Source organism: Manihot esculenta, chromosome 8, assembly GCF_001659605.2.
Source record: "Manihot esculenta cultivar AM560-2 chromosome 8, M.esculenta_v8, whole genome shotgun sequence".
Lineage (NCBI taxonomy): Eukaryota > Viridiplantae > Streptophyta > Magnoliopsida > Malpighiales > Euphorbiaceae > Manihot > Manihot esculenta.
Genome location: NC_035168.2, coordinates 35,227,528 through 35,242,000, shown reverse-complemented (window position 1 = coordinate 35,242,000; position 14,473 = coordinate 35,227,528). Strand labels below are relative to the sequence as shown.

General features: G+C 33.3%; 1 protein-coding gene and 1 pseudogene across 3 annotated transcripts; both read right to left on the bottom strand.

The window, feature by feature from the left end:
* Positions 1 to 293: 293 nt before the first annotated feature.
* Positions 294 to 1,257, bottom strand: LOC110621565 (annotated as a pseudogene).
* Positions 1,258 to 3,645: 2,388 nt separating this feature from the next.
* LOC110620862 (importin subunit alpha-2) lies at positions 3,646 to 9,790 on the bottom strand. 3 transcript variants are annotated; one of them, XM_021764798.2, is made up of 11 exons: positions 9,435 to 9,790; positions 7,820 to 7,916; positions 7,643 to 7,734; positions 7,424 to 7,555; positions 7,062 to 7,247; positions 6,750 to 6,913; positions 6,568 to 6,646; positions 6,056 to 6,184; positions 5,835 to 5,962; positions 5,347 to 5,724; positions 3,646 to 4,256 (listed from the first exon to the last, which is right to left on the bottom strand). In XM_021764798.2, the coding sequence occupies exons 1-10, from the start codon at positions 9,642 to 9,644 to the stop codon at positions 5,349 to 5,351; spliced, it is 1,593 nt and encodes a 530-aa protein (XP_021620490.1). In that variant the 5' UTR covers positions 9,645 to 9,790; the 3' UTR covers positions 3,646 to 4,256; positions 5,347 to 5,348. The 3 variants fall into 3 exon arrangements, with proteins under 3 accessions (XP_021620490.1, XP_021620489.1, XP_021620488.1); XM_021764797.2 differs by lacking the exon at positions 3,646 to 4,256 and adding an exon at positions 4,673 to 5,134; XM_021764796.2 differs by lacking the exon at positions 3,646 to 4,256 and adding an exon at positions 4,673 to 5,120 and having other exon boundaries at positions 9,435 to 9,789.
* Between the last annotated feature and the right edge of the window lie 4,683 nt (positions 9,791 to 14,473).

Here is a 14,473-nt window from a genome sequence, read left to right as displayed (position 1 = left end):
AAAATTAATATTTAATTTTCATTATACGTGAAAATTTATTAATTAATTTTTTAATCTTAAAAAATATATTAAAATATTCATAATATTTTAAAAATATACTAATTAAAGATATTTTAATATATTTTTTAAAATTAAAAAATTAATTAATAAATTTTTTTATATTATAAAAACTGTATGGTAATGTTTCTAAATTTAAACAATAAAATATTTATTTTAAGAAAATATTTTATAAAAAATAATTTTTTATATTTAAAGTGCTTAAAAAATTTATTAACGAAAAAACTTTTTTCCTTCTAAATATTTCATTTCTCCCTTTAACTATATTAAAAAAAAAATTAAAATTTTATTTGATTCAAATTCTTTATTTCCTGGGAAGTCAATTCCACCTAAGTTATTTCCTTTCTTTCAAGGAATTATCCTTCTTTTAAGTTCCCAGAAATTAGAAAAACATGCTAAGCAAACAGGCGTCTTGTTCAACTTCATCCCCATTCTGTTTCTTCTCTCTTCATATTTCATGCAAAAACTGAGCCACAAGACAATGCCATTAAACAAAGAGCAGCCTGTTCTTCCTCTCCAGGCTTTTTCTTCTATGGCACCTCTGTTTCTTTACTATTGATGATCTTACACACATCATTTTCTCACCCATTACGATCACTCTCATCTTCAATGACTCCCCCAATTCATTACCATTCATGCTATTGACTGAGCTCGCACTCATGCTGCTTCTGATGGTGCTGATATGGCCTTTTCTCCTTTTCTTCTCGGAGTCCTCTTCTAAGCCCAACACTGTTTTTCTTTTCTTTCTGTATCTGATTCCACAAGCGTTGTATAGTGACTGAACATACCAAAATCCCAAAATCACAGATCCAAAACTATGAAACAAAGTAAAATAACAAATGGGTATCTAGAAAAATACAATGGGTAGTGGTAAACAAGGGAATCAAATGAAATACAGAAACAAAAACTCAAAGAACAGAATGAAACAGAGCAAAATAAGCAGAGAGAACAAGTGGGACACCTTGGGACCAGCAGGTCCACCTCTCCACATGGGTGTCCTGCTAGTTTTGCAGTCATTACAAGATTTCTTTATCTAAAAAATCTTGTCCTCTTCATCATCATGCAATGATTTCAGTACCATAATCAAACAACCCAGCTAACATATTAGTAATCATCAAAAAGAAACCCAATAAAGGAAAAAAAAAAAAAAAGCAACACAATCATTCAAAGTTAGCTCACTCTTTCCTCAAGATCATCCATCGTGCAAAAAACCATCCTTGGCTTTTCTTCTTTTTTTGTATTTTTTCTTGGAGTTGTTCTGATGGGGAGAGAGATATTGATCAGGCAGTGACTCGGTGAGTAGAGCTGTCACCATTTCTTGAACAGAAAGAATGACTCGGAGAGAGAAAATAATCATAACAAATATAGAGAAAACAGAGAGAGCAGAATGTTTGTTTTAAGCTCTATTCTTTGGGTTCAGGGGTTGGTCTATTGAATGACGAAAATGCCCCTATACTTCACCCTTTTTCACATTTACACCCTCAAAACTTTTAAGTTAGAGACAGCCACGTGGCGACATGCGCGAACGAGCTGGTTATCGTTTTAAAACTGCCAACTAATTTTTTCCGAAGCAACTAGTAGTTCAACAATCTCATTCCATTTATTTAAATATTGTTATTAATATTTTTTTATAATTAGTTACGTTTTTATATTTTAATTAATATGTGAAAATATTAGCAATTTCTATTTAAATAACCGTAAGTATGGTATAAATTAAATAATAAAATTTATGCTCATCAGAATTTATGTTAAAATATATATAATAAATATTTTAATTTGAATCTAAATTTTATTTAATAATGATCAATATATAATTTTATGTTTCTACTAATTAATTATATAATTATTTAAATATATTATAAGTGTGGCACAAGGCCTTTTTTTAATGATAAGAGTATAAAATACATTATAAATGTATTAATTATTATTGAAATTTGTTAAATAAATATATTTCACTATTTCTATTTCTAAAAGTAAATGATTCCATTTTTGAATTTTGAATATGTTTAAATTAGAATTTTTAAAAAAAAGAGAATGAAATATTTTTAATTGTGATATCATTTCTCTTTATTCTCTTTCACAAAATCAAAGAACCCACTCTCAATCGTCAATTTCTCCAGCTGATTTATCTCCTTAAAATAACTTATTTATTGGCCCCACAGTTCACTGGCTTCAGAGATAAGCTATTGCCAAGCTAAGAAACTGCATGGCATTGGAAATAGAAGAGTCATTGTCAAGAAAAGAGAAGCCAATTGTTATATGATAGTAGATGATTGAGCTATAGACCCTAAAACATAATCGCTCGGTTTGAAATCAATAATTTTGTAAAATTTTCATTTAATTGATTTTTTCTTCAATTTTTATTTAAAATAAAAAAATTAAAATTTTATAATTTGAAAATTTTTTATTATATATAAAAATAAAATCACAAATTATTTTATAAAAATTTATTTAAATTCCTTTTTTATAAAATTATTGATTATTTTATAAAATTCATCAATTTTTTCACTTTGAAATATGTTGATTAAAGATAAAGAGTCACCTAAGAGCTATTCACTCTAGGAGAAGGCTCAAGCTATCGAGCATCTTACCCAAGAGATCCAAGTCCAAAATGCAATGATTATGCTTCACAGATAAAGTCAGTCGAAAATGCTCGCTTACTCGTTCATTAAAAAAAAAATTGTAAAGTATAAAATTTTTTGACAAATATTTTATATTTCATTATAATGATGTAACACGGCAATGACATGATATTTTTTTAGTGAATTAATAAAATTTTTAAAAAATTAAAAATTTAAATTTAAATTAATTATTTTAAAGTATAAAATAAAATTACTAAAATCATAAAGTATGAAATTTTGTTAGCAATTAACCTTATAATATTTCAAATTCTTCCATTCAAATATAATGTTAAGGGTTTTCAAATGATTAAGAAATCAATTAAATTATAAGTAAATTATTCTTAATTTAACTAAATTAATTTTTTTATCTCATATAATTACTTTAATCTCAATAATTATCTTCATTAATCTAACAATAGAAAAATGGAATAACTAAAAGAGAGAAAATTATAAAATAAATATTAAGAAATTGAAGGTCAGGTAAAATTAGAAAACTAATTAATAATTCTTAATTTTCTCATAATTTTGAATAAATTAACTTTTAAATAAAGTAACATAGAATGAGCAGATGGATTATTATTGTTGTTGTTATTATTATTAAAAAATCTTACCTTTATTGTAATAATATACACGCTTGGAGAGAAAATTTCTCCCGTTTTTACTCTATTTGTTCCTCACGGTTTGGCCAACCGTTAGTCTCCTTAAGTTTTTTCATGCTTTTGTGGAACGGAAGACTTCGGAGATGTTTATTTTAATTTATAATTTTTTTTTCAAATGTAAAATAAAAATTAGGAAAACAGAATCTGAGACATCTCATATTTATTCAAATGTATTTAATATATTATTATATTTACTATTATATTAAATATGTAAGTGCTTTAATTTATAAGTTTAAAAATAAATTATTCATTTGATTATAACATTTTTTAAATTTGTAAATTTAATTTATAAGATTAAAAAAAATAAATTGGAGAAACCATTTTTTTCATTTTCATTCTTATAAACACTAAATTTATAAGTTGGTTCAACTACTAAATAATTACTATATTGTCCTAATTAATTTTCTCGCCTTATAAACTAATTTAATTTATTCTCCAATCTAACACACTGTCCAGTCAGTGTAAATAGGTTTTGCAGAAGGAAATATCTAAAGACCTATGAGATTATCATCGTCTAGGTAGATTCGGAGATAGTAGACAACTCTGAAGGCATAGAGCCGGTCCTATACGTTGATGTTCGAAAACGAGAATGTGATGCTAGCTCTGCCCGCTCACCTTAGGGGCTCGTCGAAGCTCCAATTGCTAGTTTGGAAGGGCTGCAGCGGGTGATTATGACGAATGCTAGCTTGAGCTCCCGAATCCTTTGATTTCTCTTCTTGGCAGAAGGCACTATCGTTGTGTCGTAAAGACCGATAAAGCTGCATGTAGTTTTTGCTTCCCTTCAGCTTAGCCATTAATTCTGTTTAGGCTTGGGATTGGGCTAGGCCGCCGGACCTCATATATACTTAAGATGCGTGGCCTCATGCTTGGTGCTGGCTGTTATGTTCGTGGGTTGTTGGAACTGTCGTATGCTCATTATCTAAGAAAAAAGTTGAAATAAGTCCCTGTATTTTTCGTAAGAACCAGACAAGTTAAATAAGAGAGTGTGTAAAACTAAAGACACTAAAATCTCAAATAACAGAGGCAATCGTTCCACGGTCAAGCAAATTCATCATGTGACCCTACAAAGATAGTAGCAACTCAACTAGACGAGTATCACTTCAATAAAAATTTAGTTTAGGATTGTGTTTGGAAGCAAAAACTGAACTAAAATTGCTTCTAAAAATTTCATGGTTTTAAAATGTATACAGTAAAAATATATTAAATTAAAAATATAAAGGTGCTTTCCCGAGAGTTGTCTAACACTTCACAATGACAAATTATAACATTTTATGCAACATGCAAACCAGATCCATCGTAATAAAATAAAAACATATACGCAACTGACTCTAAAAATTATAAATAAATAAATATATATATATTTTTCCATATTCCTAGTAAGTACAAGCACGCCACTAAATGGATTCTGGGAGTGCCAAAATCGACAGACTGTGGAAAGGGCAGAGACGCTACTAAAACAAACTATGACAACAAATACATTCAAAAAGACCCCATTTTCGTTCTGAGAGCCCAACCTCCAAGAACAATCCCCCCCACCAAAAATGAGCACGGTTTTCTCAAGTTTATAGCAGAGAAAACCCATGTTCATAATGTGACCCAACTCATTTTGTCTTCCCACACCAATATTAATCTCGTCAATCTGAAAACCCCGAACTGTCCTGCCTTTTCTACCACACCTTAAGACTGAACCAGTAGACCCAAACATGACACCATGACACCCAGCCTGAAGCTGACAACTGTTTCGCCACATTTCACAACTTCAATACTGAACCAGTGACAACTCCTGCAGGCCATGAACTAAAATAATGTAAACGATCTAGTAGTTGCTAAAATAAAGATTACTAGCACAAGATTGTTCCACATTACTAAAAGGATTGATAAAATAAAGATCACCTATACAATGTTCCGCATTTCTAATAATATTTGCGCATTACTAACAAGATAATAAAATAAAGATTATCTACATTACTAAGAATATTGAAGAAAACAAGATCAGAAGTAATACTTACGTCTAGCTGAAATTAAATCCACCAGATGGAACAGCAGGCATTTCACCCCCACCAAATTGGAACCCAGATTGGGAAGCATCTCCTGGAGGCATTGTCTCATCCTCCTCCTCCAGCCAATATGTCTCAAGCATCTTCACAGCCTTCTCATAAATCTCTGTGTTGTCATGAGACTGTAGATTTTCAATTTTCTCCAACCCTTCAGCATCATCAATCATTTGTGCATATTGATTTACCCCTCCAGTGTTGCCTAAATTCTTGTCAGCTTCTCCTACCTTCAAGATGTTTTCAAGACCTTCTAGACACACTGTAACTATCCTTGGATCAGGGCATATGAGAAGGTCACATAAGGGCTTAATGCAACCTTGGCTAACAAGGTACCTATAAAGTCGAGAACAAAAAAAAAAATAAAAGAGCAATATCATATTGATACACCATAAATTGCAAAATATAATTTTCAGAAGCAGATGGAAAAAAATTCCTTTTCTTACTTGATTTGTTCATGAGAACCACCGGAAGTAGCATTTGAGATTGCCCATGCAGCCTCCTTCTTAATGTCAAACTCAGCATTTTGAAGTAGATGAACTAATGGGCCAATGATATTAGCCTCAATTACAGCCTGCAAGTAAATAAGATATTATGATGAATCATTCATAGTCATGATCAATACAATGCCATAAAATAAATACAACCAACAAGCATAAATGGTTACCTGAATCTGCTCTTTGTTTCCGGCAGTTATGTTAGAAATTGTCCAACAAGCTTCCTTCTTGATACTCTTCTTATAGTTATTTGTCAACAAATTCAGAAGGCAAGGCAGTGCTTGATGATTGATGATACACTAGAAGGCAGCATATCAAAAAAATTGTAAGAACACAAACAAATGCTGCACATCCGCACAATGCAAGTTTAGATTTGAAATAGGAAAAATTAATACCGGGGGAAAGAACCACAAAATGAATAATACATGCAGGGTCCATTTTCAGTGTCTTACCAGCCCAACTACAAACTAGGTATTAGACTATTATATTATCATTAAAAGAGGTCAGAGCATAGAGGCTTGTGAACATTAACACTATACTCGCATATGGATAGTGAACTTCAAAGAAACATCTAAGAAATTGTTATTATAAATAAAACAGCCTTTTTTTCTAGGGATAGAACAGTGACTTGAGATAGTTATGCACATACAAGACAGAATAATGTTTTATGCTATAGGAGTACCTGGGTCTGCATATCATCACCAGTGACAATGTTCCCAACAGTGCGGAGTGCAGGAATCAGAACTGAAGGAGATGGGTGTCTGACACATGTTGCAAACATAACTTTAGGTGCATAACAAGCAATATAAATAAAGAATCAACAACCAAGACAAAAGAGCATAGACTAGGAGTTCTAACACTCACAATAAAAGCTCAACTAGCCGAGGGCATACTCCGGCTTCAATAACAGCTTGAATTTTGTCATTGGTACCATCAGAAAGATACGAGAGTGCCCAACATGCATCAGTCAAGACTTCCTCATCATTAGAATGAATTAAACGTGCAAGAGCAGGGAGGGCAGGTTTAACCTGTTCAGTAAGTGCAACAAGAAAAAAAACCCTCAGACAAGTAACAGAAAATGTCATAAAGAAGAAAGATCGTGAGATTTGAAAAGACTGAAGTGCCATAAGCATTATCAAGTAATGGCAAATGAAAATGCACTGGAAATGAGCAAACCTGGTCAAAAGGTGGCTGTGGCTTGCCTCGGCAGAAGTTAGACAGCGTCCATGTAGCATTCCTTAGCATAGATAGTTTAGCATGCTCATTCAACTGTGCAAGCAAAGGAATCAAAGCTCCATGGCCAAGAACAAGATCACGACATTTAGGAGAATCTCCAGCAACATTTCCCAATGCCCACACAGCCTGCATATTAAAACGAGAGGAAAAGGAATTTGGAAAATTTCATCATGCACCACTTTCCACTTAACTGCTACACAAGAACTAAATTATCACCTTTCAATGTTACAAAGGACAACCAAGCCAAAGCAATAATGATACAAGTAGGATGACATTATAGTCGATTTCTGACTACACCATACCTGTTCACGAACATCATCACTTGGAGAACCAAGAAGCTTTACAAATATGGGGACAGCTCCATGATCAATTACCACCCTTGTATTCTCAGAAGTCCCAGAAGCAATATTTGTGAGAGCCCAAGCTGCTTCAAACTGCATGAATTGTCAGCCAATTAGATTCACTACATATGACCACAAAAGATTGAACTGAAAGAGGATATTTTAGTGCATCAGACAGACCTGAAGCTGAGGAAAATCCTCCCTCATAAGAAACTCAACAAAACGGGGGACAACACCAGCCTGTATTACTTCCTCAATTGGAGGGCTACGCTCTGGTAATGGATAAACTGGCAGAGTAAGTATGTTATACACACAAAACAAATTACAAGATATACTTTACAGGGACCAGTTTCTCACCAATGGAGAGCAATTTCCTGAATTGTGTTGTTGCCTCAAGCTGCAAATTACTATCATCAGACCAAACACCAGCAACCATTGATGGGAGATGCTCCAACTGCACTCAAGCAACAGAAAAAAAAAATGTATATATGTGTATATATATATTCAATAAAATAAAATAAAATCAATAAGTTACAGCATCCCTTTCAAAATACAACTATTCAAAATTACAAAAGTGAAAAAATCCCACAAAATGAACAGCAATCTGGTGAATATAACTCATTTATATACAAAAGCAAAAGGTCAAGCATGGAAACAATCCATATTGAGCTCAATGCCACTATTCAACAAAGTAGATAACACTGACATTCTAAGTTACTTAAAATCTAAAAGACTATCTTACAATAAAAATCAGCAATCAGAATAGACAGTCATACAAGGATAAATGTCAATAACTTATTTGAACCCTAACCTCATTACCTCAAACCACACAACCAAAAAACACCACCACCAACCTAAGTTCAACTACAAGCCATGAAATGAGAACAAAATTGCGTTTAAGCCTGAAAAAACAGAATTAACCTATTATTGCTTACGCTAAAGCCCCAAAAAAGGAAGAAAAGATTATGCGCCACACAAACTATAAACCATAAAATACCACAGCCACATTCCCAAAGAAATAACCATACAGTGGAGCATAATAAAGCAACACAATCACACATCAATTCACCTGAAGCACGATAACATGTATGAGCATCAAAACTAGCAAAAAAACTAATTCATTTCAAATTCACAGACAACTGACTACTCGTTATGGAAAACTGTTATGCACAAAGATATAACAACTATGAAATCACTGATTATGCACTATATCAAAACACATTTCGATCAAATCTCATACTCAGAAAATAAAACCGGTACCTAATTCAATAGAAAATGATTGAATTAAACAATCTAAAATCAATTAAAAACTGGCTCTAAAATAAAAATCAATTTCACAAATAGCAGAACATGGAACCTTATATAAGCAACAACCAACTGAAAACGACTCTTAAAAGCAGTTGAAATCACAAGCAAGATAAACCATACCAAAAGGAGAAGTTAATATGGAATCCATTTTTTACCTCCAAAAATCTTAGCAAAATAAAAAATAAGAGCACACAAAGAGAAGCGCCTGAATAGACAACCAACCAATAATGAGATGTAAGGTAAGAACATCTCAATTGATAGTTCGAGTGCTCAGCAAAACTCATAATTCTAAATCATAATAACTGCCAAGGCCAACAGAACTAATTCAATTACGCTAGTCTCCCCTGAATTTTACGATCGAGCAAAATTATTCACACTGCACGAGATAAAAAAAAAAAAAAAAAAAAAAAAAAAAAAAAAAAAACAATGCTCAATAAATAAATTAAGTCGATAAAAACGTTATTCTAATATTAATTATGCGCAAAAAAAGGCAAAAGAATCACACCGACACATAAACAGGAATTAAACTGAAATCCCAAGAACTTAATAATAATAACGATCAAAGCTCCTAACAACCAAACTGGATGTCCCGTAAAGAGGCAAATGAAAACATAACTGAATTTGCACAATCGATTACTCCATACGCTGAAATTACAAAACTAACCTTCTTCTCGACAGCGGAGGAGTGAATCGAAGCAGGCATCGGCTGCGCTTGGAGTCCCTCACGGCGCTTCTTCTGCAGGCTCTCCTCGCGACGATTCTTTCGGATCTCCACCATGTTGTCTTCTCGCCTGCGACGACCTTCCTCAGCATCAACAGCAACCTTGTATCTATTCCTGCGGACCTCGGTCCTCGCGCTTGGCCTCAAAGACATGATTACTGAATTGGAATAAGTACCGATTAGTCGGAGGATTGAAGAAATGGAATTGATTGAAGCAGAAGAGAAATTGGGAGTAGGGTTTTGCAGATGAAATTGGAGGTGTGAGGGTTTTGATTTGAAGGGAAAGAGGAGATAGATTACAGGGGAGTTATAAATATATAGGATGCGTTAAAGAGGTAGGGTTTGATAGAATAATGGGCACGGATCAAGAGTTTATTACATGATGTACCATTGAGTTTGAATTTGAAGTTGAGGGAAAAAAGGGACTTTTTGGAAATGGTGGGACCTTCTCCTACTGTTTATCCATCGCCTCAACGACGTCGTTTAAGAGTTAAGACTCGCAGTTCAGATTCCAAACTGAGATGAATAATGCGGCCTTGGGGGAATTATAAATGAAGGGGGCCTTTTAAGCTATTTTCTTAATGGTATTATTAATTTTTTAACTAAATTGATAGTAAATCAGACTTTTAATTAAATAAATTAAAATGAAATATTTTTTTTTGTTTAAAATGAAATATTTTATGCCATTTAAAATTTTTAAAAATTTCAAAATTTTCACTTTTTTAACTAATTCATTGAAAAAGGTATGATACATAATTCAGGTTATGTTACTGTCATCACCAATGTTGACTTGAAGTAATTTTTTTAAAGATGTTTACTGACATTTAAAGTTCTATTAAGAATAAATTATTTAGAAGTTATGAAAGTCCTGTAACCATAACCCACATATATATATACCTATAAAAATAAGTTAGAAGTCCGATTCTCCAATTGGACAATAATTGATTTGAATTTGCTTCATTGACGAATTTGCCCTTGAAATTTTAGTCTTAAGTACAGTAGATGGAATTATTTGTCTTCTAATTAACCTATTCCTTTTGTCCCATTTGTTTGAGGCCAATTGTCAAATTTCCAGGCTTTTTTACATTTTTTACTGCCGCCCCTTTATATTATTGGTTGGAATATTGGCATTTAATTGAAATTAAAATAGTCAATTAAATTATTTAAATTTAAAATTTTAATTCAATTTTATTTTTTTATCAATTTAATTTAATTTAAATATTTAAAAATTTTGATTTAATCCATTTAATTCAATTCAATTTCACTGGTATTTCTTATTTTAGATTTCATTCCACGCATATACATCACACACACCATACTCCTTTCTCCTTGATCTCTCAACTCTCACTAAACCACCATGCCAGCCACCCTCCTTTTGCCTCAATCTCTCTCTTCTCAATCTCTCACTGAGCCACGCCGTCACACTTCTTCCTCCTTGATCTTTCTTTACTTTCTCTATATCTGACTAAGTCATGCCAAATTATTCTTTCTTGATCTCTCCTTTATCGTCAGTCACCGAAATTATAGTAGTTTCGCGACTCATTACTGCTGCTTGATATCACTGCTTACTAATCGAATTTGGGAATCAATATATACCGCCACTGATATTAGAGCAATTGATAGTAATTTCGTTGTCCCTCAGCCTCCCGTGAGCAATAAAAGTTAAGTTTGAGGTTTCTAAATTTGCTTGGATCTATTATTACTATTGTATAACTCCTACATTTGAATGTTTAAATTCAGAATTATTTTGTTGTATTCACTTAATTTGTGAATTTCTCAGTTTGCTTGGAATTTTATAGTTGTTTCTACTGTACTCCTTTGGTTGTATTGGGTTCCTCAATTTATTTCTCAATTTACATGTCGGTTCCTCAACAATCTCTATAATTGCTTTAATTTCATGATGATTTTATTCTTCTGAAGCACTTTTGAGATTTTAATCTTGATAGGGACTTGATATATATATATATCAAAGACTTGATGTGATAAGCAATGAGTTGCAAGGAATTTGTAAACACAATGATGCCATTCTTGAAATCAAATATATATTTATAAAGCTTATCCACTGAAGAAGCCGAGGAAGAGAAATCCTATAATAATAATAGGAAAAAATTATTATAAGATGTCTAATTTTTAGTAAAATTAATTATTCAGTTTTTATAATTATTAATAATTAAAATGACTTTTATATTTTTAAAATATAACCGTTTTATTTTTTTTTAATATTTATAAGCAAATTCTATCACTACACGGATTTTAAAAAATACTAACAGAAATTTCCGTCAGTAAATATTGATATTCAGTTAGTGAACAATTTCACTAACGGATCTGTGACGGATTCATTCCGTTATAAAATATATCGTTGGTAAATTATTCACCAACGGATTTTGAATCCATTAGTGTTACTAACGGATCACTAACGAATTTATCCGTTGGTGTCACTAACGAATTCAAAATCCGTTAGTATTGGAATAGCTTTCTTTATATATGCTTTATTAACGGAATGTAATTTTCGTTAGTAATATTAATGGAATTTGCGTTAGTAATCCGTTAGTGAATATAAAATGGTGTTGTTTTTCTTTGCGACAGACATGGATCCGTTTGTAATACCAACGGAAATTCTGTTGGTAAATCATAAAATTACAAAATCATCCCTATATATCTACACTTGTACCATGTACATTCATATACATCCATCATCATCCTGGACATTATTAAACTATATACGTAAAAAACCAAATTAATCATTAAAATATATTTAAAACTTAAAGATTTCATAATTATATTACATATACTAATTTTGTATAACAATTATAATTTAAAAATAAAATTACCAACTGGTCAGAATAAAAGATACATGCTAAACTAAACTAAACTAGCAAGCTCATCATCTGTATCATTATCACTGTCTGTATGATGATCACCAATGACAGAGGCATCATCATGTCGCTGCTGTGGAGACGGAGTTGGAGGTGCCCTAGGAGCAGATGTCTGAGTGGATGTTCCAACACCCTGTTGTGCCATCATCCTATGCATAAACGCCTACAACTCCTCCACCACTGTGTTAAGTCGACCATTCTCTGTCTCTAGCCGATCAATTTTATTCTGCATCCTGTTCATTGTTTCAATGGTAGGAGGATCCACTCGGGGTGCAGACGTGTATGAAGCGGAATAATGAGATGTTTCATGAAAATATGCAGAAACTTGGGACCCTAATCCATAAACTCGACTCTTTTTCTGCCCGCCAACCGCTTCGTAGTAAACATGGGCCTCATTTATAGGTGTCGGCTCATTAGTTCCCTCTTGTTGCTGTCTTGCTGCCTCCTTTAGTTGTATGTATTTATCATGCATTATAAATTTTAAATAACGTATTACTAATATGATCTAAGTACATCAAAATTGTTTATAACTACATTTATTATCAACTTACATAAATAGCTTTTGACCTAGCATCAACAAACTCCTCTGTCCCATTTCTCTTATGTGTGGTGTAATACCCGGCTAGATTCTGGTATCGGAATTCCTACCGTCCGGTGGAATCTCGGATGTCGGAGACCTCTAGAAGGGTAAAACCATGTTTTCATGAAATATTTTAATGTTTTTGATGATTTTAAGTAAAGAGGAATTGAGTTTTTGAATAAAAACACCCTTGGAAGAAACTCAGGTTCGGCCGCCGAAACTCAAAGTTCGGCCGCCGAACATGCATGCATTTCGGGTGTGCCTTAGGCCCCCGAAGGCATAAGTGAGGGAAGTCCAGGTTCGGCCGCCGAACCTCAAGTTCGGCCGCCGAAAATGGCATGCATGCGGAGGCACGTTCAGCCCCCGAACGTGGCCTGGCCAGCCACTATAAAAGGGTCCCTTAGCCGAAAACGGGCGAGCTTTTCTCTCCATTGTCGGCCAAGGTGAGTTCTCCGCCGTCCCTCACCAATCTTGAGTCTTTTCCTTCAAATCTTTCACGATTTTCACAAGTTTTCATCTTGTTTTGAAGATTTTCAAGTTTTGAGCAAGTTTTGGAGCTTTGAGGTTCAAGAACTCAAAAATCTCCCACCTCCGAGTTTAGGACGTCTCTCTCTCGATCTTCAAGAGGTAAGAGCCGATCTTAAGCTCATTTCATGTTTAAAGTAAGTTTTATGTAGAGGACTATTGGTGACAAATTCATCCTTGATGTGATATGATTGTGATGTGATGCATTTCATGTTATCATATGTTTCAAATGTTTTATTATTCTGCTCACTGGGCTCTAGTAGCTCACCCCTCTCCCAAATTCCCCAGGTTTGCAGGTACAGGGTAGACCAGGAGGTCAGCAAGTGTAATGAAGTCTTATGCATATAATAGCTAGATTGTGGACATGACAAATTGTATAATGATGTATAGTTATGTAATGTAATGACATTGAGGATTAGAGATTGTGCTTGACCCTATGTGTATGGTATCCCTTTCAATACATGATCTTAAATGTTTTACGATGCTTATGTGAACCAACTCAACGTATTATGTATCGCCCATTGAGGCTTTGATGAGATCCCACAGAGGGGTCATGTTTATGATGATGTCCATATTCAGTGCATGCACAGGTTGAGTTTGGTGTATGATAGAATGTATGAAAGAAAAGTTTTAAATTTTTATGTATGTTGTTGATCATGTATGGGATTAATCAGGTTCACAGGTTGTATGTTAGGCTTGCTACGGGTCCCGGCGGCCTTAAGTCGACCCGAATCCTAGCGCCGGTAGCGGTCCGATTTTCGGGTCGTTACAGAATGGTATCAGAGCCCTAGGTTCATATGGTCGGACCTAGAGAGTCGGGCTCATAAATGTTATAGAAGGTCAAGCACAATAGGAAGATCATGTCCACTAGGATAGGATGTGGAGTCCTGTCTTGCATGATGATGTGAAATGTCATGATTATATGCATGTGCATTAATGATATGTGATGTATGTGATGAGGGTTCATGTGTGCCCACATGAACCATATGATGCTAATGTTT

Coding starts and splice junctions, on each gene's coding strand:
- LOC110620862 (XM_021764798.2), bottom strand. CDS start 9,644: ATGTCTTTGAGGCCAAGCGCGAGGACCGAGGTCCGCAGGAATAGATAC. Junction 7,735..7,819: donor CAGGAAATTGCTCTCCATTG/GTGAGAAACTGG, acceptor ATCCATTACCAG/AGCGTAGCCCTCCAATTGAG. Junction 6,914..7,061: donor CACAGCCACCTTTTGACCAG/GTTTGCTCATTT, acceptor CTTACTGAACAG/GTTAAACCTGCCCTCCCTGC.